General features: G+C 35.9%; 1 protein-coding gene across 5 annotated transcripts in view; it reads left to right on the plus strand.

Moving 5' to 3' along the window:
- The window catches only part of LOC127855313 (fatty-acid amide hydrolase 1-like), a 126,259-nt gene that overhangs the window by 69,574 nt on the left and 29,769 nt on the right, over positions 1 to 26,916 (plus strand). For all 5 annotated transcript variants that reach the window (XM_052390776.1, XM_052390774.1, XM_052390773.1 and 2 more), the window contains 5 exons: positions 10,296 to 10,483; positions 12,918 to 13,031; positions 17,766 to 17,822; positions 18,546 to 18,638; positions 23,528 to 23,661. In XM_052390776.1, the coding sequence (XP_052246736.1) occupies positions 10,296 to 10,483; positions 12,918 to 13,031; positions 17,766 to 17,822; positions 18,546 to 18,638; positions 23,528 to 23,661 (586 nt within the window). The remainder of the gene's footprint in view (positions 1 to 10,295; positions 10,484 to 12,917; positions 13,032 to 17,765; positions 17,823 to 18,545; positions 18,639 to 23,527; positions 23,662 to 26,916) is intronic.

A 26,916-nucleotide genomic window follows, 5' to 3' on the forward strand; every position in this document is an offset into this window, starting at 1 on the left:
GGGTCAAAAACTAGGTCACTAGGTCAAATCATAGAAAAACCTTGTGTAGACAATAGAGGTCATAGTTTTCATCTGATCTTAAAGGGGCCTTGTCACAGAATTTGGCATATTTTGAAGTTTGTCATTAAATGCTTTATATTGATAAATGTAAACATTGGATCTTAAAAGCTCCAGTAAAAAATCAAGAATAAAATTTAAAAAAGGAAAAAAAAGTAGCCGGTACCAGGGCTCGAACCAGTGACCCCCGAAGTCCTGGAGTTAGTCTGAAGTAAAAACGCATTAGCCCTCTCGGCTATTTTTCGCCGGGTATGCAGTTTAAGTATTTTATACCTTATATAAGCAATCTTCGTAGTTTCGTAAATTTAAACGACAACAACAGAACTCTCCAAATTATTCAATCGTTACGCGTTGCAACGCTTTATAATTTTTAGGTTTTCAAATCGTCAAAAGATACATATAATGGCTATATTGGAATATGGTAAATGTTCAGTAATACTGTTTCCTCACAAATATCATAACTAAAAGAAAAATGAAAATTTGCGAATCTGAAACAGCTTTTTTCAATTTTGTCAATTAACCAAACCGTGAAAAGATCCCTTTAATGAAATATGGTCAGAATGTTTATCCTGATAATAACTGATTTTGAATCGTTACAGGGCTCCTGCTGCCGTTCGCCAGATTCGCCAATGGTGAAAAGTTAGCAAATTCTGCGAATAAAATAATCGTTCTGCGAAAACGTTCAGCGAACGATTTTTATGTCCCCCACTATAGTAGTGGGGGACATATTGTTTTTGCCCTGTCTGTTGGTTGGTTGGTCTGTTGGTTTGCGCCAACTTTAACATTTGCAGTAACTTTTTCAATATTGAAGATAGCAACTTGATATTTGGCATTCATATGTATTTCATGGAGCTGCACATTTTGAGTGGTGAAAGGTCAAGGTCATCCTTCAAGGTCAAAGGTCAAATATATGGGTCAAAATTGCTCATTTAATGTACACTTTTTCAATATTCAAGATAGCAACTTGATGTTTGGCATGCATGTGTTTCTCATGAAGCTGCACATTTTGAGTGGTGAAAGGTCAAGGTCATCTTTTAAGGTCAGAGGTCAAATATATGTGGCCAAAATCGCTCATTTGATGAGTACTTTTGCAATATTGAAGATAGCAACTTGATATTTGGCATGCATGTGTATCTCATGGTGCTGCACATTTTGAGTGGTGAAAGGTCAAGGCCATCCTTTAAGGTCAAATATCTTGGTCAAAATTGCTCATGTAATGCCACTTCTGCAATATTGAAGCTAGCAATTTTATATTTGACATGCATGTGTATCTTATGGAGCTGCACATTTTGAGTGGTGAAGGGTCAAGGTCATCCTTCAAGGTCAAACGTCATATACGGGGACATAGTGTTTCACAAACACATCTTGTTTTCCTGACAAATGCCATCCTAGATAATAAACTCTTTCAGCTTTAGACTGTGCTTCAATACATTGCTGTGTTATTGACCCGAAAAATTGATACGCAGCATGGAGACAAATGAAAATGACTGGTGTGAAATCAAAACAATGGTGTAATCGTACATCTTATCGGCTTAAATAAACAATAACATCTGATTAAACATTAAAGATTGCTGCCAATTTCAATCAATTTGAGTAAAAGCCGTTAGCGAATTATCAACTTAGTCACACAATGAACGTAAGTCAGAGACGTCAAAGTTCAGGATTATTCCTGAAATCAGGATTTTGGCTCTTAGGGACCAATTTTTATTTTGATATAAATCAGAGGATTTTTTCCTGAAATTTTAAGATTATTGTCACAAAATGTCATCTTAAACACAAATTATTTTACTTTGACATATTGTTTACAAAGTTATATACAATAGTAAACAAAGTTACATGAATTATTAAACCTTTTTTGCTCTGGCCCCAAAACGATAGGCCTATTTTCAGGATTTTAGATTTGGAAAATTGACACCCCTGGTAAGTAAAGAAGTTGATAATTGATTTTAATTTCAAGAAGTTCGTAATGTTTGTAATGATTTAAGGCTAAATGTGTTACAATTGTGAATGATGATAGATGAATGGGTATAAAACCCTTGACATTGTCGGCAAAATTGTCGAAAATTCCTACTGCCATTATGGCGACCATAGGCAATAAGGGTCCTTTGGACTCTGACGAATCTAATGACATGGTCTAAACAAAAATCAAAACTGATAATAGATCATTCAAAGATGTTTGGGTTTCAGAATTCAAGTGCAAAATAATGCCAAATCAAAAACGATGTATTGCAAAATATGCATACAGTTTCAAAAATCAAATTCATTCACTTTGGGTGTAGTATGTTGAAGAAAGACAACATTCCAAAACACGAAAAATCAAAAGGTAATAAAAAGGAATGACAATCAATATTAAAATGAATATACATGAAATTTTTTTTATATTATTAATAATATATTAAAAATAACAATAATATTTTGTTATGTTCATAATAAATATATATTGACACTTTTCAAAATGAGCTTTTTGTTTTGGAATTTAGCATATTTAATTTTGTTTATTTCAGATCACAAAGACTCACAAGCTTGAAGTCTGAAAACATCAATGACTAATGCACATGCTGCAGCAATATCCAAAAGTGAAGGGGCTGTAGTGTCGGCTAAACCTAATGTGTACTTTGCTGCACAACATACTCTTGCATCATCGCTGGTGATTTGTTTTAAATTGATTGATAAAATTTGATTTTGTTTAAGTTTGCTACAAATATTGATGAAAATATACTTGAAATCATAAATTATATTTTCAGGATGAAAATTTGTATTAATATATTTCAGGGTGCAACCCAGCTCAATGACCTTCGAGTCATATGAACACAGCTCCAGTGTGTCGGAATTTCAAAACTGTATGGCAGACGTTCTGAGGAGTGATTTTCTCCAGAAGATACAGACATCATGCAAGTACTGTATCATGATCGATGAGAGTACAGACATTTCAGTGAAGCAAAATTTAGTGACCTATGTAAGACTTTAGGAAACTGATGAGTTTGGAAATGCTTTGCCACATACTTACTTTTTAGGTGTGGCTGAACTTAAAAGAGCAAATGCAGAGAGCATATATGAGAATGTAGTTAATTTGCTTGGTAGAAAGGGAATTGACATTCAACATCTCTCAGAAATTCTATTCAAATTGAAACTTGTAGAACTTGTTGATTTTGTCCATAGACAGCCTACCAATGGAAAAGTTTGATTTCAAACGTGCTTTCAAGATTTGGGCTGGATTGATGTTGAGGCGGATTATGGCCTTCTGCTAAAATGTATGTTCAGGATAACATGTGCTAATGTAATGTAAATTTATCATGTGCTTATTTTATGAACATGTGCTTGAGTTATGATGTGTGTATATCTATAAATGTTTTGTTGTACTGTTGTTGTTTTTTGTTATGCACACATGATGTGGATTATGGCCTTCTGCTAAAATGTATGTTCAGGATAACATGTGCTAATGTAATGTAAATTTATCATATGCTTATTTTATGAACATGTACTTGAGTTATGATGTATGTACTTCTATAAATGGTTTGTTGTAAACTGTTAATTTTTGTTATGCACACATGATGATTATAGTAATAAACATATTAAAGCTTTGTTTTGTAGTTTCTTCTTTTACACCCCATAGCCTAGACTTACAACAGGTGGTTCCTAATGCTTTGCTAAAACTTTGGCTACAGTTTCTAAAATTTGGCTACAAAAAATTACATTTGGCTAAAATGTTGACTATAGAAATTTTTGGGCCACGGGCCTTTTCCGCCCTATGCCACGGGTTCGAATTTCGGCCCCATTCCCAATGCAAATCTGGTTGTTTTTTTCCCAATTGAAAAAAAAATAAATAAAACATTTTTTGTTTGTTTTGTTAACCTTTAAATATATAAATTAACCTGATACAGTGTAGAAAATAGGAAAATATTGCATACTTAAATTAAATTATCTGTTGCCTTGAATTTGTTTTAAAAAACAATAAAATATGTTATATTGATTATTTAAGACTTTCCTTATTTTCCCCCAAATCCGGCGTTTCGCATGATTTTTTTCTCCTCTAAAAAGGCCAGGCCCTTTCCCCAAAATCAGATAATAAAACCTGCACTTATCACACATGTTCATAATATTTTGTAAAATTTTAATAATATGTTATCAAAATAGTTATTATCCAATTAACGAATTCTTTGAAATTTAAGAAATTCTACTTACATGCGATTATTTATCCCAATTGAGCCAGTTTTGCAATTTTTTTTCCCCCAAAATGGGGTTTTTCACGACGCTAAATTCCCAAAATTCCAGTGTGGTGTTTTCCCAAAAATGGAGCGGTAAAGGCCTGGGCCAGGGGGAGCACTGATCGTATATGGGTCATCTGGGGTCAAAAATTAGGTCACCGGGCCAATGCTAGTAAAACCTTGTGTAGATGACAAGAGGTCACAGTTTTCATCAAGTCTTAATGAAATTTTGTCAGAATGTATTAATTAATGAAATCTGGCTTGGGATTGTATATGGGCTGATAGAATTTAAGTTGATGTGGCAAGGTTAGTCAGGTGAGCGATTCAGGGCCATTATGGCCCTCTTGTTTACATATTTCAAGCAAGTCTGTGTGAGCTTCTTCATTATGTTTACTGACCTACATATATTATCATTGTTTCGACAAACGACAGGTGATTATCTAAAATTTGGGTGTGGTAATACACAGGATATTGGATGTTCAGGGCTTGATTAGGCAATAAAACAAAGATGCAGTGGGCGGTTTTCAGAAGAAATTTTGTACTGACCAACATAATAACAGTATAATTAATACCGTAATTACTCTTAAAGTTTTTGGATAATCTAAGTTTTCATGTAAATCCCCTTTTTTTAGCCAAAATAATAAATTTTCGTGACTATATATTTTCAGACATACGGGTTTTTGTCCATAATTAATGACTCCAAATTTTCAGACAATATATTTTACAGCGCTATTTTCCTAGATTTCTGCCCTGTTTTTAGCTCACCTGAGCATAACATGCTCATGGTGAGCTTTTGTGATCGCCTTTTGTCCGTCGTGCGGCGTCAACATTTTGCCTTGTGAACACTCTAGAGGCCACATTTATTGTCCGATCTTCATGAAACTTGGTCAGAACATTTGTCCCATTGATACCTCAACTGAGTTCGAAACTGGGTCATGCTGGGTCAAAAACTAGGTCAATAGGTCATAAAAAGGAAAATCCTTGTGAACACTGTAGAAGTCACATTTGATGCCCAATCTTCATGTAACTTTGTCAAAATGTTTGTCTAAATGATTTGTTGGTTGAGTTCAAAAATGGTTCCAGTCCGTTGAAAATCATGGCGACCAGGGGGCGTGGCAGTACTCCTAATATGGCTATAGAGAAACCTTGTGAACACTCTTTAAGTCACAATTTTTGCCCAATCATCATGAAACTTGGTCAAAACATTGGTTTCATTGATATCTCTGAAGAGTTTGAAAATGGTCCAGATCGGTGAAAAAACATGGCCGCCAGGGGGCAGGGCAGTTTTCTCTATATTTCCTTACATGTATATGGCTATAGTAAAACCTTGTTAACACTCTAGAGGCCACATTTATTTTCCGATCTTCATGAAACTTGCTCAGAAGAATTGTCCCAATGAGATCTTTGATGAGTTCAAAAATGGTAACCTTTGCTTGAAAAACATGGCTGCCAAGGGGCGGTGCATTTTTCCTTAAACGGTTATATATGGCTATAGTTAAATCTTGTTAACACTAGAGGCCACATTTATTGTCCAATCTTCATGAAATTTGGTCAGAAGATTCATCCCAATAATATCTTGGACGCGTTCGAAAATGATGCCGGTTGGTTGAAAAACATGACTGCCAGGTGGCCTTTATATGGCTAAAGTAATACCTTTTTAACACTCTATAGGCCACATTTATTTTCCGATCTTCATGAAACTTGGTCAGAAGATTTGTCCCAATAATATCTTGTTATCTCAGGTGAGTGACTTTGGGCCTTTCAGGCCCTTTTGTTTTCTTATCTATTACCCTTGGATCATGGAGTTTTACAACCGGTCATAAAACCTGACATTAAGGGTATCACGTTTTAAACGGTCGCATTTCGTGTTTTGCTAAAAAACTTTTGCAAAAACAGTTAACGTTTAAACGTCAATATCAACAGAATCCATTTTAGTTCATTATGTTATGATGTTGCAAATCTTATTAACAACTACTTAAAAGACTCGTATCACCTGCGCCAGATGGACCTTATTCACAACACCGTGAACATAACAATACACCATGTACGGACTATAAATCTTGAATATTTAACGCGCGTTGGCACGAAGTGCTTGTGAAAATTTTTCCACCTTTTGTTGCATGAGCATGCCCCGAATCATCTTGAACATTCCACGTGTATCTGCACACAGTGCATGAGGAAATTTTCCTGCAGTTTCTTCATCCGCACTCATTTTTAGAGATATGGCGAACGAGACAGGTCGCGGAAAAGAAGTATGCGGAAAAGAAAAGGTTAAATGAATTTGTGTGCAACTGAGTTGTCATACAAAGGTGGAAGTACGGGGACCATGGCGAACCACATTAAAATGGTTCACAAGTCTGTGCGACTGGATGCAACTCAAACGTCCGCAGACAATAGTTAGAAACAGCAGTGGAAGCTGAATGATTTTGCCAAACCCACGATGACTCAGAAAAAATGGATAGTTTGCTCAGAGAAATTAGCCCTCATGTGTGCGCGAGATCTCGACCTATTACCATTGTGAATGGAGAAGGTTTTAATGACTTTTGTTGAGAGCTTAATCCGTCATATGACCTGCCTGGCCTTAGCACAGTGTCAACTTACGTTACAAAAAATGTAGGAGTCGGAAAATGCAACCTGCTTAACATATTATCCATGCAGACTTGCGTGTCACTGACATCGGACCATTGGACTAGCCTTGCAACGGAGGGCTATATTTCAGTAACTTTTCACTTCCTTGAAGAAGGTAAGCACAAAGTATACATGCATTGATATATTTAAAAAAAAAATAATTTCATACCAAACTAGTGTATGGAAACCGCAGTACATTACACTACATTAATCATTTAATTATTGGAAATTTGACGTCTAAGTAAGCGGCATGTTTGTATTGAAATAGGACATATTTTAAGTTTGCTGTAGTGATTCAATGATTTAGTAAACAAATATAGTATACATCATGTACGAGTTTGTCAATTTGGATGTAGGAAAAATTACCTCATCACGTTAGTGAAATTTAAATGTTAACTTAAGTATTATGCCAAAAATGATAAAGTATCTTGTTAAAAAAAAAGCTAATTTAACTTATTTAAGCATGTAAGAAGATTTTTTATGTAATTGATTTTCTGTTTGCAGATTGGAATTACCACAACAGAGTGTTGGCCACTCACGCTGTCAAAGAGCGACACATTGCAGAAAATACAGCAGCGGAAATCAAATTGATAACCCATGAATTTGGCATAAAAGTCATGAGCATGTTTCTACTATTGTAACTGACAATGCATCATATATGGTGGTGTGCGTACAACAACTTCAGTGGACTCGCATACGCTGTTTTGGACACATGCTACAATAGTCCATTCGAAGTGGGTATGAGAAGTTGAAGACTATCCATAAGGCATTGGTTTCATGCAGAAGATTAGTAAAACACTTTCAAAAATATGTTGTTGTCTCAAATGCACTTGAAGAAAAACTAAAGCAAATAGGCTCCAAGTCCAACGAAAACAGCTTTATCATTGACTGTTTAACATGTTGGAATTCAACATACAACATGCTCAAAGGCATCTCGAACAGTGTCTACCGATGTATGCTGTCTTGCACGACTCTGCGGTAACAATAATTGCTGATGCGTGTTCTCTTGACCTAAATGATGACCAGCTGAAAATGATTTTGGGTCTGGTCGTGGTTTTAAAACCACTAAATTTTATAAAGAAAACAATGTGTTCAGAGCTGTTCCCGACCGACGGTGGTAATCAACCGATACTTTTCAGTATAATAAACATTCACCTCATTGAGAATGAACAAGACACTCCCGCTGTTGCAAAATTCGAGAAGACGTGCATTCTGATTTGTTGAAAAGGTATCACATTGACAATGACAAATCACATGAAGCTTTAATACCGGTCATATGCGCTTTTCTAGACCCCAGGTACAGATCATTGCCGTTAATGATGTAGCCCCAGAAGAAACAAGTTCATGATAGTGTGCTTGAGCGTGTGGACACTTTACAGCTACAGATGTCTCAACCAACCGCCTGAACAGATATTTGTTTTGATATTACAAAAAAGAAACTTTGAAAATATGTAAACCAGTTTGTTTTATATGACATCATTGGGCAAATGGGATATGCACTGAATAAATATCCCAGAAATAATTCCTACTTTCAGTTTGGAAATGCGATTGCATTGATGCTTTCAAAACGGACAAAGGGATACCGTCTAAACGGTAACAATCCATTTATTTCATTTTGTTTCAACGTTTAGAAAATCTGTAAACGTGATACCCTTACCTGGCATAGAATGCTCTGAGGTCATGGGACCATTACAATTGGGTTATTGGGTAGATCACCATAAACACCAGTAGTAAACAATGGTTTCACCAAACAACAATTGAAATGATATTGTATTCAGGAAGCAGTATGGTTGTTTTTATGTCCCCTACCACTATAGTGGGGGACATATTGTTTTTGCCCTGTCTGTTGGTTTGTTTGTTTGTGTGTTTTTGTTTGCGTCAAACTTTAACATTTGTCATAACTTTTGCAATATTGTAGATAGCCACTTGATATTTGGCATGCATGTGTATCTCATGGAGCTGCACATTTTGAGTGGTGAAAGGTCAAGGTCATCCTTCAAGGTCAAATGTCAAATATATGGCTTCAAAGTGGCGCAGTAGGGGAAATAGTGTTTCTGACAAACACATTTCTTGATTTATAATGTTTTTATATTCAATTTCAGGTAAAAGATTGCAAATAAGTGAAGTATTTTGTTGAAATCAGACAAATAGGACAGTACAACACAATATATTTATTGCACATTTATTGATTGGTTTTATTTCAATACTAGAAATGGTGCGGCAGAGGCGGCCGCGTATCCCCAAGTTTGACCCAGGGGCGCCCCAGGGTTGGTAATGGGGCCATGCATAGTTGAGATTGACCGTATTGTCATAAGAGAAGTTCAGTATCAATTAGAAGTGAATCAGTGTTGAAATCAAGAAATTATAGTAAAAGACAATTTTGGGTGGGTGTGTCCTATTATGGGTGGGGAGCCCCAGGGTTGGTAATGAGGCCATACATAGTTGAGATTGACCGTATTGTCATAAGAGATGTTCAGAATCAATTTGAAGTAAATCTGTGTAGAAATGAAGAAATTATAGTAAAAGGCAATTTTGGGTGGGCGTGGTCTATATGGGCGGGGCGCCCCAGGGTTGGTAATGGGGCCATGCATAGTTGAAATTAACTGTATTGTCATAAGAGAGGTTCAGTATCAATTTGAAGTGAATCGGTGTAGAAATGAAGAAATTATAGTAAAAGGCAATTTTGGGTGGGCGTGGCCTATGTGGGCAGGGCGCCCCAGGGTTGGTATTATGGGGCCATGCCTAGTTGAGATAGACTGATTGTCATAAGTTTCACTTGTATACCATAATTACTCTAAGTTTTTGGACACTGTTAGTTTTCGGACACCTCCTTTTTGGCAAAAATAATTATTTTTTGTTGCTCTTAATATTTTGGACAAGCACGTGTTCGTCTATTATTAAGGACTCCGACAGTATATTTCTATAGCGCTATTTTACCAGATTTCAGAACTGTATTCCCTTATCTTGCGACATTTCTATCATGGGTATTTACATACTAAATAAGGTCATAAAACCTCAGAGACGCATACCTGAGGGCAATGGACCATAAACTTTGTGTAATTGGGTAAATAAATATGCATACCGGTATAAAACAATCGCTTCACCCAACAGCATTTTTAATGATTGAGGAAGCAGTATAATGTTCAATGTTTTTAATTTTTTGTTCTGTATCATTCCAGGCAAGAGTTAGCAAAGCTGTTAAGTTGTATTTTTTTCATAGTAGAAAAAAATTTGTGCATAGATTTAATTTTTGTCTCTAAATTTTGTCTCAATATTTTTAAATATTTTCCGTATCTAAATTTTCGGGGAAAAAAAGAATTACAGTACTATGTAGATCTACTTTATACAAAATGGTAACAAAAATGCCAGATGTGTCATAATCATATTGTGCTTGATCTGTTGTAGAGACATTGTCTGCATACTGTTCAGAAAATGCTGGCCACTATGCCTCTCTGGTTGTTGGCACAATTGGAGCACTATGCATAGCAAAGTACTTATGGAAGTGGCGCGGCATAAAGGAAAAAATCAGATACAAGCAAGGGAAGTGCAGGAAAGCAATACAGAATTTGCAAGAGTCCCTTGATAAAAATGGGGTAATCTGTCTTGGTATTATATAATTTTATATTCTTCCATAAATATTGTTTTATCTACATGTATTGTTTTTTATGCCCCGGATCGAAAGATCGTTGGTATATTGTTTTTGGCCTGTCTGTCATTCATTCATTCATTTATTGTGTGTGTCCCAAAACTTTAATCTTGGTTAAAGTTTGATAACTTTTGCAATATTGAAGATAGCACCTTCATATTTGGCATGCATGTGTATCTCACGGAGCAGCACATTTTGAGTGGTGAAAAGTCAAGGTCATCCTTCAAGGTCATAGGTCAAATATTGTATTTTTTGTGTCCTAAAACTTTTACATTCATTAAAGTTTGGTCATAACTTTTTATACCCCCGGATCAAATGATCAGGGGTATATTGTTTTTTGCCTGTCCGTCTGTCATTGTATGTGTCAGTCTGTCTGTCTGTCTGTCTGTCTGTCTGTCTGTCTGTCTGTCTGTCTGTCTGTCTGTCTGTCTGTCTGTCTGTCTGTCTGTCATAAACTTTAACCTTGGTTAAACTTTTGCAATAACTTTTGTACATGTAATATTGAAGATAGCAACTTGATATTTGGCATGCATGTGTATCTCATGGAGCTGCACATTTTGAGTGGTGAAAGGTTAAAGGGGCCTTTTCACAGATTTTGGCATGTTTTGAAGTGTGTCATTAAATGCTTTATATTGATAAATGTAATCATTAAATTTTAAAAGCTCCAGTAAAAAATCAAACATAAAATTTAAAAAAGGAAAAAAAAGTAGCCTGCAGCAGGGCTCGAACCAGTGACCCCCGGAATCCTGAAGTAAAATGGCATTAGCCAACTGAGCTATCCTGCCAAGCATACATAAGATGCGTATTTTATACGTTATATACTACGCGTTTCCACAAATTTAAACGACAACAACAGAACTCTCCAAATTATTCAATTGTTTCGCGTTTCAACGCTTTATAATTTTGAGGTTTTTAAATCGTCAAAAGATGCATTTAATGGCTATACTAGACCATGGCCAATGTTCAGTAATACTGTGGCCTCACAAATATCATAACTTAACAGAAAATTTGCGAATCTGAAACAACTTTTTTCAATTTTGTCAATTTACCAAACCATGAAAAGATCTCTTTAAGGTCATCCTTCAAGGTCAAAGGTCAAATTTATGGCTTCAAAGCGGCGCAATAGGGGGCATTGTGTTTCTGACAAACACATCTCTTGTTATTCTAGTGGAAATACATATATTGGCAATAAACATGTATAAGTTGATAACATTTCACATGTTTCTAGGTTTTGCGTCTACTATAAATTAACTGAAGAGTAAAAAACACTCAAAACATTGAGATAATTACACTCTAATCAACAAGCATTGAAAGATTGTTTGGCAGAAAATAAAGCAAATTATGCACTTGAAAGAGGAAAATATTGCTATGTTTTCATCTTCATTTGCACTATTATAGATAAGAGATAAATTATCTAACAAAGAACATGTTTTATCTTCCTTTATAGCATTTAAGAGGATAAAAAAAGGTGAGTGCATTCAAACTCAAAGCAAGCCCGGGATTCGCTTGCCTATTTTTAGCCAACCTTGTCCTGCACATGTCCTTGAAGTAAATTAATTGTTTTTAATGTTTTAATATGCAATAATAGTAATGAAACACCTTTTTGATGCTCCCCCAAAATTTATTTTGGGGGGAGCATATAGTCGCTGCTTCGTCTGTCTGTCTGTGTGACTGTCCATGCACAATTTTTGTCCGGGCTATTTCTCAGCAATTTATGACCGGAATTCAATGAAACTTTATGGGAAGCTTCACTACCAAGTGGAGATGTGCATATTGTCAGCGGGTTCTGGTGGGATGATTTTTCACAGAGTTATGACCCTTTGAATTTTTTTTAATTTTCCATTTACTGTACATATAGTGCAATTCTTGTCTGGGCTTATAATTTCTCAGCAACTAATGACCGGAATTCAATGAAACTTTATGGGAAGCTTCACTACCAAGAGTAGATGTGCATATTATCAGCGGGTTCTGGCCGGATATTTTTCACAGAGTTATGGCCCTTTGAAATTTTCTACAAAAAAAAATTGTCCCCCCAACTACTGTGCCCTCAAGACGTTTCCTTTTATCTGAATATATAGAGCAATATTGGGACAAAAAAACACTTTGGAGAGCATCACCGACTTCGACGGTTTCTTGTTTGGAAATAAATGTTTAAATTGTTAAAAAGCTGTTGTCAGCACACATTGGCTCTAACCCATATCTTGGACGTTGGCATCAATTTTATCAGCCTCAAAAAGGCGACTATCTGCTATAATTGGCTAAAATATGAAGGTAAAAAAACTAACTGCTGCAAACTTAATTAAGAAATAATTACCCACTGTAAACTCCTATTACAATGAAGATGTTTGTAATTTATATTTGTTAATATTCTCTTGTTTAAGCCATCAGAAAACGATGTTGAACTCATAACAAGCCTGTCATTTGAAGAACTACATTCAAAGCTACAGAAAGGGGAGTTAAAAGCAGTTGATGTTCTCAAAGCATTTCAGACAAAGGTGATTTTGTATGCCCTTGAATTACAACTATGGTTTTGCTGCATATCAACTTATGCTTGTCCAGTTGCCCATGGCCAGTTGTTTTCAAGTTTTTTCTGTTTTTCCAAGGTTGTTTGTCTGTGGATTTAACATAAATGAGAAGTGCTCTTGGATACACAGGCTTAATGCATATGCCTTATGGAGCTTTTATGAAAATTTTCGTTCTTTAAAGTGAATTTAATGCACATGAAATACTGCGGTATTCACGCTGTATGATTTGTGCGTTGAATGTGCATTAAATGCTCAATCTTCATGAAATGTGGTCAGAACACTTAACTCTTGATTTCTTGGTCAAGTTAAAAACTGTGTCACTTGATATCAAAAGTAGGTCACAGGGTCAAATTAACTTGAAAGCTTATAAACAATCTAGAGGCCCATTTGTTTGCTTAATCATCATGAATCTTGCTAAGAAAATTAGTTCTAATCATTACTTGGCCGAGTTTTAAATTGGTTCTTGAAATTTTTCAAAAGCTAATCAGAACTAAGTTAAGTTGCTTTGGATCTCAGGTGAGCAAACTAGGGCTTTGAGCCCTCTTGTTAAGCAAAGTAACTCACTTGTGTAAAAAAAATGCAGAACAAGAACAGTGTATTTAATTTGCAGGAAGTTTTGGGTCAATACTTATGTAATGACATGCCTGAAAGGGACCGTCGACCACGAATGACGAAAAAAGAAAAGTACTAGAATACTGTATTTTTTTACAATTATTAGTTTATGTTGATTAAAATAATATTTTGATTGGTATATTACATTACTTTAAAAAAGTTGTTAAATTTTCATATTTTCAGTATATTCAGAAATAAATTTTACTGGGTACAGGTACCAGGTAAGTACCTGTTAACTATAAATAATGCAAGTAGATTGATCATCATCGTCGCATGGTAAACCCAGGAATGCAAATTGTGCATGTGTAGTGAATTGTATATATTTTATATATAAAATGATCAATCTACTTGCGTTACATATAGTGTGTATATTGTTATGTCACCTATTTTCCCGATGTACTTACGATTTCACATCACAAAATTTTATTACAGAATATACTGAAAATATGAACTTTTTCAAGCAATTTAATATAAGGCCAGCATTTTTTAATTATCTGTTTTACGGGAGCGACCAACCCTATTTTTCGACAAATACAAATAAAAATAAAAGTCACTTTCGTTTTTTTTATTTACATTTCACCCGCCGACCTAGTTTTTTATCCAAAACTAGAAAAAAAATGCGCAGATTTCCGAACGTGTTGTTCAAAATTTGTTTATAATCCGGTTTTTGCGTTGTGCCAATTTGACTTGTAAAGCGTCAGCGATTTTCATTGGCTATTGCAGCCAATACCACACGCTATTAGCCAATCGGTGAGTATTTAACAAATGATTTTCATATTGCATTTCCGAAATGGCGGACATTAACATCAACGAGACAAATGTAGCATATTTTAAAATCAAATTAATTAAAAACGGAGCAGAAACAATTTCAATTAGAAAAGATAATCTTCAGACTACCATTGTTGACATCATGCCCATATTATGTGATACGAAATTCAAAATAATAATGAGTTTTGGCAGATGATGCAGAGATGTCACCATCGATAACTTTCTGTGTTTTAAAAAGTTTTGGCTAGGTTTAATAAATATGCGTATTAATTAAAATGCATATCCTATAATATTTTTATAGATAAAATCAATATCCCGAAAATGTCCAAGAAGTACTACTTTACGTTTCTTTATAATGAACATGAGGACTGAACCACAGGTACTTGCATCAATAATCCCATTCCCCATCCACCCATATATATTCTTTATTTAGAAAAAAGTATGCAACACAGCTTCTGAAAAAAAAAACATTGGGTCCCGATGTTCGTATGTCCATCAAAGTCACAAGAAAGTTTTATTTATTTTTCTTGACATTATTTTTCAAAAATGAGTTATTATTTAGCCGGAATATGATGTTCTATTAACTGTAAATAATGTTTTCATACTGCAAGATTTGTACTGCAAGGAATGCAAATAAATTTATCACACCTCAGGCTCTGTTGATAAATGTGCTCAGGGCCCTCGTTTGGCCGTTTTTGAGGCCGAAATTTGGCCCCATTCCCACCTTAAAAAAGTATACTTTTTTCCCCTAGTTCAACTAAAATTGCCCCCTCCAAAACAAAAAAATAAATATTTTTTTTATACTTTTAAACCTATGTTGCCAGCTGGTATCTTGCTATAAACCTTTGATTAAAGGTATATTTATGTAAATTACATTACAATAGAGCAATATTAAGTGTTGAATGATTGGTGAAAAGATCTTGAAAAATTCCCCTTTTCGCCGAAAACGACGTGAAATTCCCCCCTCTAAGGGCCCCGGCCCCAATCCACCAAAGTGTAGCAAGGGCCCTCGTGCTCAATCGGCTCTATGTATTTGTTCCAAGGGTTATTATTATCTTCACATTTATATAGCTCTCTCTGTTTATTATATATCCAAAACGTGTCATTGCTGTTTCTCCTTAAAATAATACAGACAACACATTCCATAACAATTTTTATTTGAACTTAAACTGTGAATAAGAGAGGAACAAAATAATATGTGCAAAAGTTTACACCATTTTATTTTGACAATACTGTGAGTCTTTTACGAAATTTTTAAAATAAAATACTATTTTAAAATATACAATTACATAGTTCAAAAGTTGTGCTCTAGTCTATAGATAATTAATCTTGCAAATAGTTATATACAGTCAGCAGAGTAATTCTACTAGAACAATTTAAATCCTTGATACATGTGCTATTTAATTCTTCATAGGGCTTTCACTTAAGAATATTTTCAATGAAATAAATTTAGGTTTCTAGGTATATTGTGTCTTTTACCTCAATATTTTGTTGGGGCTAATGTGAAGCCAATGGACATGATACAAAACCAACGAAGATAACCGCCATACAATGTCACATACAAAATAATTATCACCTAACCCATGCGTTTTGAGAGAATAATATTGTTTAACTGTTTATTATATAAGTAAATATTACGCATGCGAAACAAGGACGGGTTATTTTTAACTCCAAATGTATGATTTGATCACACTTACAAGAAGAAAACACTAACATTTTACACACCAAGTATTGAACCCCTGACCCTTGCGGTGTCTGTGTTGTTAGGGATTATCAAAGACATTAATCTATATAAATCAGTTGATCCCTGAAGCGCAAACAGTTTTGACCACGGAGACATGCTTTGAGGAAACTTAGCAAAGAACCACTATATGGTTGGCATGCAACGCAACAAACCAAAGGGCCTTGCGGTTTCAGAGAATGATTATGCTATTTATATTTATAAGCAAAACAGTAACCCCTAGGGAGGGCAAATTGTCTGCATGATTTGAACAAACTTCAAAGAGAACGTCATAACGATGTTACACACCAAATATTGTAGTCATGCTTCTTGTGTTCACTTTACATATATAAACACTATAACTCTCTTTGAATATGAAATGAAATGCAGCACATATTTTTATAAGTCTATAACTCACGGTTTCTTAAATAAAATATTCACATTTTATGTACTAGAACTTTCACTACACAAAGTTTGAATCAAGATCAATTCAAGCGAAGTCTGATCAGGATCCAAAGTGTTCGCTTAACATCTTTAGAAGTACTGACTGAATGACAATTATGTTGAACAGTTTGGATCCTTATCAGACTGCTCTTTTGGAGCCAAAATGGTCGCAATCGCCCTAAGGTTCAATTTCCTGTTATGTGGCTCATTTTTTCTCATGATTGATACAAATTATCATGATATAAAGCAAGTCTGTTGTATATTAAATAGTATTTTTAGTGTGCATATTCCTTCCATGGATGAACGCTACAAAGTTGGTTGTTATTTAAAGCTATTAAACAATTTAAAAAGTTTTCAATTCTTTTTTATTCAAGTCAAATGCATGCTATATTTGTTGTTATAAACATACATATGATTAACACTCAACAAAAGTTTAACGATCACTATAATACACTACACACCTGGCGTGGTTAATGGTCTCTACTGAAGCAATATTGTCTAATACATGCGAAAGGTGCTTTTACATATAAATATATATAAAAATATGTTTATATTATAAAAAAAGCTTCTACAACAGTGTAATAAGATATATAAAACACTTAAAGGTTAATGCAAGTATACATAAGGTTAAATTGGCTTAATTTTAAATTTAAAAATAAAATAAATAATCAGTTTAGACAGGTTTTTTTTGTTTTTTTTTTGGTAGACCGCTCACTTTTCATAATTTTATTTTTATTTTTATTTATCCCCTGACTCAATTTTTTTGAAAAATTTCTTGAAAACAAATAATATAAAAATGCTGGCCTAACAGTTGTGATATTTTAATCAATATGAACTAATAATTGTATTTTAGAACTTTTCTTTTCTCGTCATTCGTGGTTGTCGGTCCCTTTAAATACAGCTTTTCCAGAGGGGTTTTTGGTTAATACTCAGTCACGATTTCAAGAAAACATGTAGCTACTAGAAATAATTAATCCTGAAGAAAACAATAATAGACCATTTTAAGCAAAAGAAAATTTGCTTAATTGTGTAATTGTTTCCTCTTTTTATTTCAGCAAGACATTATTAGATTTTTAAGATGTATGCTTAATTGGATGTCTTAAAAAGAAATTTGTGCATAATTTCTTCTAGTTTGCAAAATGTCTTTATCTTTGTTTCAGGCACTTAAGAAAAATGAAGATCTTAATTTCATGGTGGAGCCGATAACAGAGGCTATGGTACAGTTATTATGCCCCCCTTCGAAGAAGAGGGGGTATATTGTTTTGCACTTCGGTCGGTCCGTCAGTCGGTCCGTCCACCAGATGGTTTCCAGATGATAACTCAAGAACGCTTAGGCCTAGGATTAAAAATTCATGAAACTTCATAGGTACATTGATCATGACTGGCAGATGACCCTATTAATTTTCAGGTCACTAGGTCAAAGGTCAAGGTCACATTGACTTGAAATAGTATAATGGTTTCCGGATGATAACTCAAAAATGCTTAGGCCTAGGATTATGAAACCACATACATGTACACCAGCATGTGAACATGTGCACCAATATATTTTGGTTTTGATCTTTTCAAAATAACTGAGTTATTGCCACTTTTGATTTAAAAAAGTCTACTTTGTTTACTTTATTCTCGCATAACTCGAAAAGTATTTATTACTATGTTGATGAAATTTATAAACATAACTGTAGTGGGAATTTGCAAGCTTCTTAATTTTTGTAGGAATTTTTTGAGTTTTGAGACGAAATTGGAATGTGTGGGCATCTGTGTCATACGCTCACATTTCTAGCAATGCAATGCTGTTCAATTATTGTACATTGTTAATCCTTTATTGCTTGGAAATCTCCATCCGATCACCAGTCATGTGTTCCCTATTATCATGTACAAGAAATGAATAACTTACCTGGAAACAGGTTGCAGTTGATTTATTTTTTCAACCAATCTTCAAGGCTATTGCCGTGGATTTGGACAAAGTTCCACCAAACAAGAGAGGGCCATTGCACGGAATTCCTATTAGCGTAAAAGAAAACTATTACATAAAGGTAAGAACAACCATGCAGGTATTTAAGATTTTCAACCTCATACATTATTATTTCCCCCTTTGAAGAAGAGGGGGTATATTGTTTTGCACATGTCGGTCCGTCCACCAAATGGTTTCCGGATGATAACTCAAGAACTGTTAGGCCTAGGATCATGAAACTTCATAGGTACATTGATCATGACTGGCAGATGACCCCTATTGATTTTCAGGTCACTAGGTCAAAGGTCAATGCCACAGTGATTTGAAATAGTAAAATGGTGTCTGGATGATAACTCAAGAACGCTTAGGCCTAGGATCATGAAACTTCATAGGTACATTGATCATGACTGGCAGATGACTCCTATTGATTTTCAGATCACTAGGTCAAAGGTCAAGGTCAAAGTAACTGGAAACAGTAAAATGGTTTCCGGATGATAACTCAAGAACGCTTATGCCTAGGATCATGAAACTTCATAGATACATTGATCATTACTGGCAGATGACCCCTATTGCTTTTCAGGTCACTAGGTCAAAGGTCAAGGTCACAGTGACTCAAAAAAGTAAAATGGTTTCCGGATGATAACTCAAGAACACTTAGTCCTAGAATCATGAAACTTCATACGTACATTGATCATGACTGGCAGATGACCCCCCCTATTGATTTTCAGGTCACTAGGTCAAAGGTCAAGGTCACAGTGACAAAAAACGGATTCACACAATGGCTGCCACTACAACTGACAGCCCATTGGGGGGGCATGCTTGTTTTACAAACAGCCCTTGTTGTAATTTACTTTTTCCCTTAAAAGATTGCAGTGTTTGTTATGGCAATTTCGGGGACGATATTCGGCCCCATTCCCCTCAAAAAAGAGTATGTATTTTTCCCGGATTTTGTAGAAAAAAAATCCCCTCAAGAATTGAAAAAAAAAAAAATTTTTTTTTTTTTTTAGAAAGAACTCTCTTATATAATAAATATTTTTTTCATAACAACTAACAAAGTTTATAACAAATTAATAATATAATATGATTTTGAATTATTATAAAGAGTAACATTAAATTAGTATTTCCCAAATCAGTGTACTTTTCATATGAATTTCATGCTTTTCCCAAAATAGCCAGGAAAAGGCCTGATGTATCTGCATACATTGTGTCAATATTTGATGATAAAAACATTCCAATTTGGTCCATTTTATTGATTAAAAATGCTCAAATTTGCCATTTTATCGATTAGAAAGTCCCAATTAGACTCAAAATGGCTAGGAAAACTTGAGTGTGCATGAAGGCTAAACTGTCTGAAACTAATGTTGAAAAAATCATTGGGATATATTTTAGAATAGGACAGAGAAATTCAGCTGTGAATATAACATTCATACATACATGTGTATTCATATAAAATTTCATAACATACTAAAGAGTGAATTTTTAATTTTCCCCCTTATCCTAAAAAACGACGCGTTTTTCCCCTTTGGACAGGCCCCGCCACCATTCCCCTATTTGTGAAAAAAACACTGGATTGCTTATTCCTCTTTGTTTCTCTACTGATCACCATAAGAAATGCGTACTTCACCTTATTGTCCCCTACCGGTTTCACCGGAGGGGACTTATGGTTTGCGCTCTGTGTGTCCGTCAGTCCGTGAGTCTGTCACACTTTTCTGGATCCATGGTTATACGGGACACGATATTCTGCGTCAAATACGCATAAAAAGCCAGTCAGGACCCGTCATATTTGTTAATTTGCGTTCCATGGGACGCACAATCATTTTGACGTATTGGTTCACGTAATATCAACAAGAAACTCTGAAAGACAACTGCAGTAAATAATTTTCTGGAACAGGGGTTTTTTTTAGAAAAAAGGGAAGACGCTGGACGCTGGGTTAAAGGGGAAAATCGAGCTCGAAAGAGACATATTTGGGGAAAAAATAAAAACTGTTCATTTCAATGTCTATAATTCACCTTCAGACTTCAGGTTTTTTATAGAAAAAGAGGCATGTCTCTGACCTTTTTGTTCTTAAACACATGAACAAGTAAATTAAAGTCAAAGTCTAAATAAAGTTGCAGGTGTAGATCTAATAATGGGAAATGTTTTCAACTGGGGCCGGGGAACGATGTCAATATTATGATTTCAATTTCATGATGAATGGGTTGACGATCTAGATCTGCTACAGTATTGGAAGGGAAAGGTGCGGCAGCTGCCGATTGTCTACTTTGACTTTCACAATAATCCGACAGTATTAATCGATGTTGATTTCATGTACCTCCGAATCCTGCTGTGTTTCAACGGTTTTTGATGATTCATTCTTAAAAAATGCGTCAATGCAATTGATATTTTCCGAGTCCGAACGTTTTATTTTGTTCGCGTATGAACGCCAATTGTGAGACTTTTTATCCCCACGCTTTTTGAAAAAAAGGTGGGGATATTGTGGTTATCTCCGCCGTCCGTCCGTCCGTCCGTCCGTCCGTCTGTCTGTCTGTCTGTCTGTCTGTCTGTCTGTCCGTCCGTCCTGGCCACTATCTCCTCCTACACTAAAAGCACTAGAACCTTGAAACTTACACACATGGTAGCTATGAGCATATGTGCGACCCTGCACTATTTGGAATTTTGATCTGACCCCTGGGTCAAAAGTTATAGCGGTTGGGGTGGGGCCGCGTCAGAAATTATCACTCATTTTTTTAGGTTATTTTACATTTACTTCTTTATTTCTACACCGATTCACTTCAAATTGATACTGGACCTCTCTTATGACAATACGGTCAATCTCAACCATGCATGGCCCCATTCCCAACCCTGGGGCGCCCCGCCCACATAGGCCACACCCACCAAAAATTTCCATTTACTATAATTTTTTCATTTCTACACGGATTCACTTCAAATTGATACTGAACTTTTGTTATGACATTAGGGTCAATCTCAACTATGCATGGCCCCAATCCTAACCCTGGGGCGCCCGCCCACATAGGCCACACCCACCAAAAAATTCCATTTACTATAATTTTTTCATTTCTACACGGATTCACTTCAAATTGATACTGAACTTGTCTTATGACATTAGGGTCAATCTCAACTATGCATGGCCCCATAACCAACCCTGGGGCCCCGCCCACATAGACCACACCCACCCAAAATTGCCTTTACTATAATTTCTTCATTTCTACACCGATTCACTTCAAATTGATATTGAACTTCTCTTATGACAATACAGTCAATCTCAACTATGCATGGCCCCATTACCAACCCTGGGGTGCCCCGCCCACATAGACCACACCCACCCAAAATTGCCTTTTACTATAATTTCTTCATTTCTACACCGATTCACTTCAATTTGATACTGAACCTCTCTTATGACAATACGGTCAATCTCAACTATGCATGGCCCCATTACCAACCCTGGGGCCCCGGCCACATAGACCACACCTGCCCAAAATTGCCTTTTACTATAATTTCTTCATTTCTACACCGATTCACTTCAAATTGATACTGAACTTCTCTTATGACAATACGGTCAATCTCAACTATGCATGGCACAATTACCAACCCTGGGGCGCCCTGCCCACATATGTCACACCCACCCAAAATTGCCTTTTACTATAACTTCTTCATTTCTACACCAATTCACTTCTAATTGATGATGAACTTCTCTTATGACAATACGGTCAATCTCAGCTATGCATGGCCCCATTACCAACCCTGGGGCACATCTAGGTCAAACATTCGGCGTGGGGATACGCGTCGGCCTCTGCCGCGCCATTTCTAGTTTCTGTTTTAACATTGGCTTTCACATAACCAGGATGAAAATTCGACTGGTTTCCGGTAATTAATTGACGAAACACCCTTCTCGGGCAAGACCGGAATCCAGTAAAATAGTCACATGATTAATACGATTAGTTGCCCGGTTTCCATGACGTAATTTAAGAGCTATATATAGAATCACTGGGATTCCCAGATTTGAGTGTTCGTCGGGAGAGAGAGAGCGAGATCGTTGTACATGGTACAAATTGGATAAGTGTCGACTTCCCAAAAGAAAAAAAAACATTTCTTTGAGGGTAAAATATTATATTTTGGTGAAAAATTATATTTTTGGAGGGGAAATGGTATTTTTAGGGGAAAAATTCTGGTAGGGGAAGACGCCGAATATCGGGGTCACTTTCTTAGTAAAAAAAAACCCTGTAGAAGGATGTACGAGTTGTTTCGCTTGTTGATTTATCGACCAATCGTGTTATCGTGCACCTGCTGTTGGTAGGTGCAAAGTCCCGAATTGAGATGACATTCGTACATGTGAGCTATTTATGTCGCTATGAAAGAAAAGCATAGTAAGGTTACGAAAGCTTATTATCTGGAAAGCAATATCAAACTATAAAAATAAATACAATCTTTAATTGTATAGGTGTGTGATAAATCTCGACTATTGTTAAGGAAAATAATGGATTACTATACTTTTAACTAATTGACTTTGACACAGCCAGCATATTTATTTGGACCCCCATTTTTAGTGACAGGACCCCTGAAAATTATTAACTAGAGTCCTAGGGACCCCTAAAATTTGACATGAATGTAAAACCCTGGGATCCTACGATAACTTTAAAAGTTCTTAATATTTTTTCATGAAACTTCAACATGGATAGATGGCAATATGGACATTATGCACATCATTTCATTTTGTTCCTAGGTCAAAAATTCTGGTTGCTATGGCAACAAATATTTTTTTAAAAATCTGACAATGGTGGAGCCGGTAGGGGGCATATATTGCTTGGCAATAGTCTTATTCTTTATGCCATCGACCAATGTAGGGCCTCCAATAAAATCCGCTTTGTTATATATATTTGTTGATTTGTAGATGGATGTTTTTCCACAAATAAATATATTCAACCATAAATATATATTCAACCAATGGTGGTATGTCACCTGTTTGTTCACAGGGCTATGACAGTACGGGAGGGTTGAGTAATTTCTTGTTCAAACCAAGGTCAGAAGACGGTCACATGATCACAGTACTGAAGGAGCTTGGAGCCATTCCTTTTGTGAGGACCAATATTCCACAGTCCATGATGACGTAGGGTCTTTTCGTTTGTGTTGCATTGTTTGTGTTGAAATCACAGAATAGGTTGTTTCTTTTCTGGTACCTAAATACTTAAGTATTGATACCTAACAATTTAAATTTAAGATGTTTTTTTAAAGTTACTTGTATATTATCTAATGGGATGCATCTTGTATATTATCTAATGGGATGCATCTGGGAGAACAAACAGACAGTAAATAGCAATACACATGCAATGCTCTTCCTCAGACATTTTTATGTCCCCCTTTGAAGAAGAGGGGGTATATTGTTTTGCACATGTCGGTCGGTCCATCCACCAGATGGTTTCCGGATGATAACTCCAGAACTCTTAGGCCTAGGATCATGAAACTTCATAGGTACATTGATCATGACTGGCAGATGACCCCTATTGATTTTCAGGTCACTAGGTCAAAGGTCAAGGTCACAGTGACTCTAAATATTAAAATGGTTTCCCGATGATAGCTCAAGAATGCTAACGCCTAGGATCATGAAACTTCATAGGTGCATTGATCATGGCTGGCAGATGACCCCTATTGATTTTCAGGTCACTAGGTGGAAGGTCAAGGATACAGTGACTGGAAATAGTAAAATTGTTTCCGGATGATAGCTCAAGAATGCTTACGCCTAGGATCATGAAACTTCATTGGTACATTGATCATGACTGGCAGATGACCCCTATTGATTTTCATGTCACTAGGTCAAAGGTCAAGGTCACAGTGACTCGAAACAGTAAAATGGTTTCCGGATGATAACTAAAGAATGCTTATGCCTAGGATCATGAAACTTCATAGGTACATTGAACAGGACTTGCAGATGACCCCTATTGATTTTCATGTCACTAGGCCAAAGGTCAAGGTCACAGTGACTCAAAACAGTTAAATTGTTTCCGGATGATAACTCAAGAATGCTTAAGCCTAGGATCATGAAACTTCATAGGAACATTGATCATGACTGGCAGATGACCCCTATTGATTTTCAGGTCACTAGGTCAAAGGTCAAGGTCACAGTGACTCGAAACAGTAAAATGGTTTCCTGATGATAACTCAAGAATGCTTATTCCTAGGATCATGAAACTTCATAGGTACATTGATAATGGCAGTAGACTAGCAGATTACCCCTTTTGATTTTCAGGTCACTAGGTCAAAGGTCAAGGTCACAGTGACAAAAATCTATTCACACAATGGCTGCCACTACAACTGACAACCCATATTGGGGGCATGCATGTTTTGCAAACAGCCCTTGTTTTATTAGCTCACCTGAGCGATAGTTCGGGGTGAGCTATTGTGATCACTCAGCGTCCGGCGTCCGTCCGTCCGTCCGTCCGTCTGTCTGTAAACAATTTGTAAACATCTTCTTCTACTAAACCATTGAGCCAATTTCAACTAAATTTCATGTGGAGCATCCCTAGGTCATGGGACAAAAGAATTGTTAAAAAAATTTGATCACATAACCAAGATGGCCGCCATGACCATATATGGTAAAAACCTTAAAAAATCTTCTTGTCAGAAACCGCTCATCAGTTTTTCAAAAAATTTCACAGGGATGACCTTTGAAGGCTCCCCTGAAAAAGTTGTTCAAAGAAATTTGATTCGTCAAAAAACATGGCCGCAGGAGCTCGTTGAACTTTGCATGTTTATTCGTTTTTGCCTATTTTGTGAAAATTTTAAAAAATCTTCCACATTTTTTGTCCGATCCTTTCCAAATTTGCACAGTGTCTTTATATCAATAAGGAAACGAACCCTACAAAAAATGAGCGTTATTGGTCCATGAAGTACAGAATTACCTCCCCTTGAATTGAGAAAATGGTGTTTATGCAATAAAGTCCAAATTTTTCATCCAATTCTTTCCAAACTTGTAAGGATTTAGCATGGTTCAAACAAGGGAAACAACTACGGTTTATGCATGTTCTTTTTATTACAGATTTGCCTCCCTTTAAATCATTCAAAATCTCATTTTACAGCAGAGATTCCAAATCTGACCTGTAAATGAGCCCCATATTTACTGCCAGTGCTAGGTTACCTTTTCCCATTTGATCATTCTTAAGTATTGGTCTTGTAATGCTGCTACTGCTTCTGCTACTGCTACTATTACTACTACTACTACTACTACTACTACTACTACTACTACTACTACTTCTACTACTACTACTACTGCTACTACTTCTACTACTACTACCACTACTACTACTACTACTACTACTACTACTGCTACTTCTACTACTACTACTACTTCTTCTACTACTACTACTACTACTACTACTACTACTACTTCTACTACTACTACCACCACCACCACCACCACCACCTTCTACTACTACTGCCACTACTACTACTACTTTTACCACTACTACTACTACTACTACTACTACAACTACCACTACTACTACTACTACTACTACTACTACTTCTACTACTACTACTACTACTACTACTACTACTTCTTCTACTACTACTACTACTACTACTACTACTACTACTACAACTACTATTACTACTACTACTACTACTACTACTACTACTACTACACCACCACCACCACCACCACCATTCACAGTGACAAAAAACGTATTCACACAATGGCTGCTACTACAACTTATAGCCCATATAGGGGGGCATGCATGTTTTACAAACAGCCCTTGTTTCTATGGGATTTTAACCACAACTGTTCATGTTTATCTCGACACATATTTTTAGGTCACCTGTCATGAAGTGACACGGTGAGCTTATGTGATCGTGTGATGTCCGGCGTCCGTTGTGCGTGCCTGCGTGTGTCCGTGCGTCCATCCGTCAACAATTTGTTTGTGTAGACAGTAGAGGTCACAGTTTGCATCCAATCTTGATGAAATTTGGTCAAAATGTTTATCTTGATGAAATCTGGTTTGGGATTGTATTTGGGTCATCTGGGGTCAAAAACAAGGTCACTAGGTCAAATAATAGAACAACCTTCTGTAGACAATAGAGGTCACAGTTTTCATCCAATCTTAATGAAATTTGGTCAGAATGTTTATCTTGATGAAATCTGGGTTGGGATTTTATTTGGGTCATCTGGGGTCAAAAACTAGGTCACTAGGTCAAATAATAGAAAAACCTTGTGTAGACATTAGAGATCACAGTTTTCATCCAACCTTTATGAAATTTGGTCAGAATTCTTGATGAAATCTGGGTAAGATTGTATTTGGGTCATCTGGGGTAAAAATCTAGGTCAAATAAATAGAAAAACCTTGTGTTGACAATAGAGGTCACAGTTTTC

Source organism: Dreissena polymorpha, chromosome 13 (assembly GCF_020536995.1).
Source record: "Dreissena polymorpha isolate Duluth1 chromosome 13, UMN_Dpol_1.0, whole genome shotgun sequence".
Classification (NCBI taxonomy): Eukaryota; Metazoa; Mollusca; class Bivalvia; order Myida; family Dreissenidae; genus Dreissena; species Dreissena polymorpha.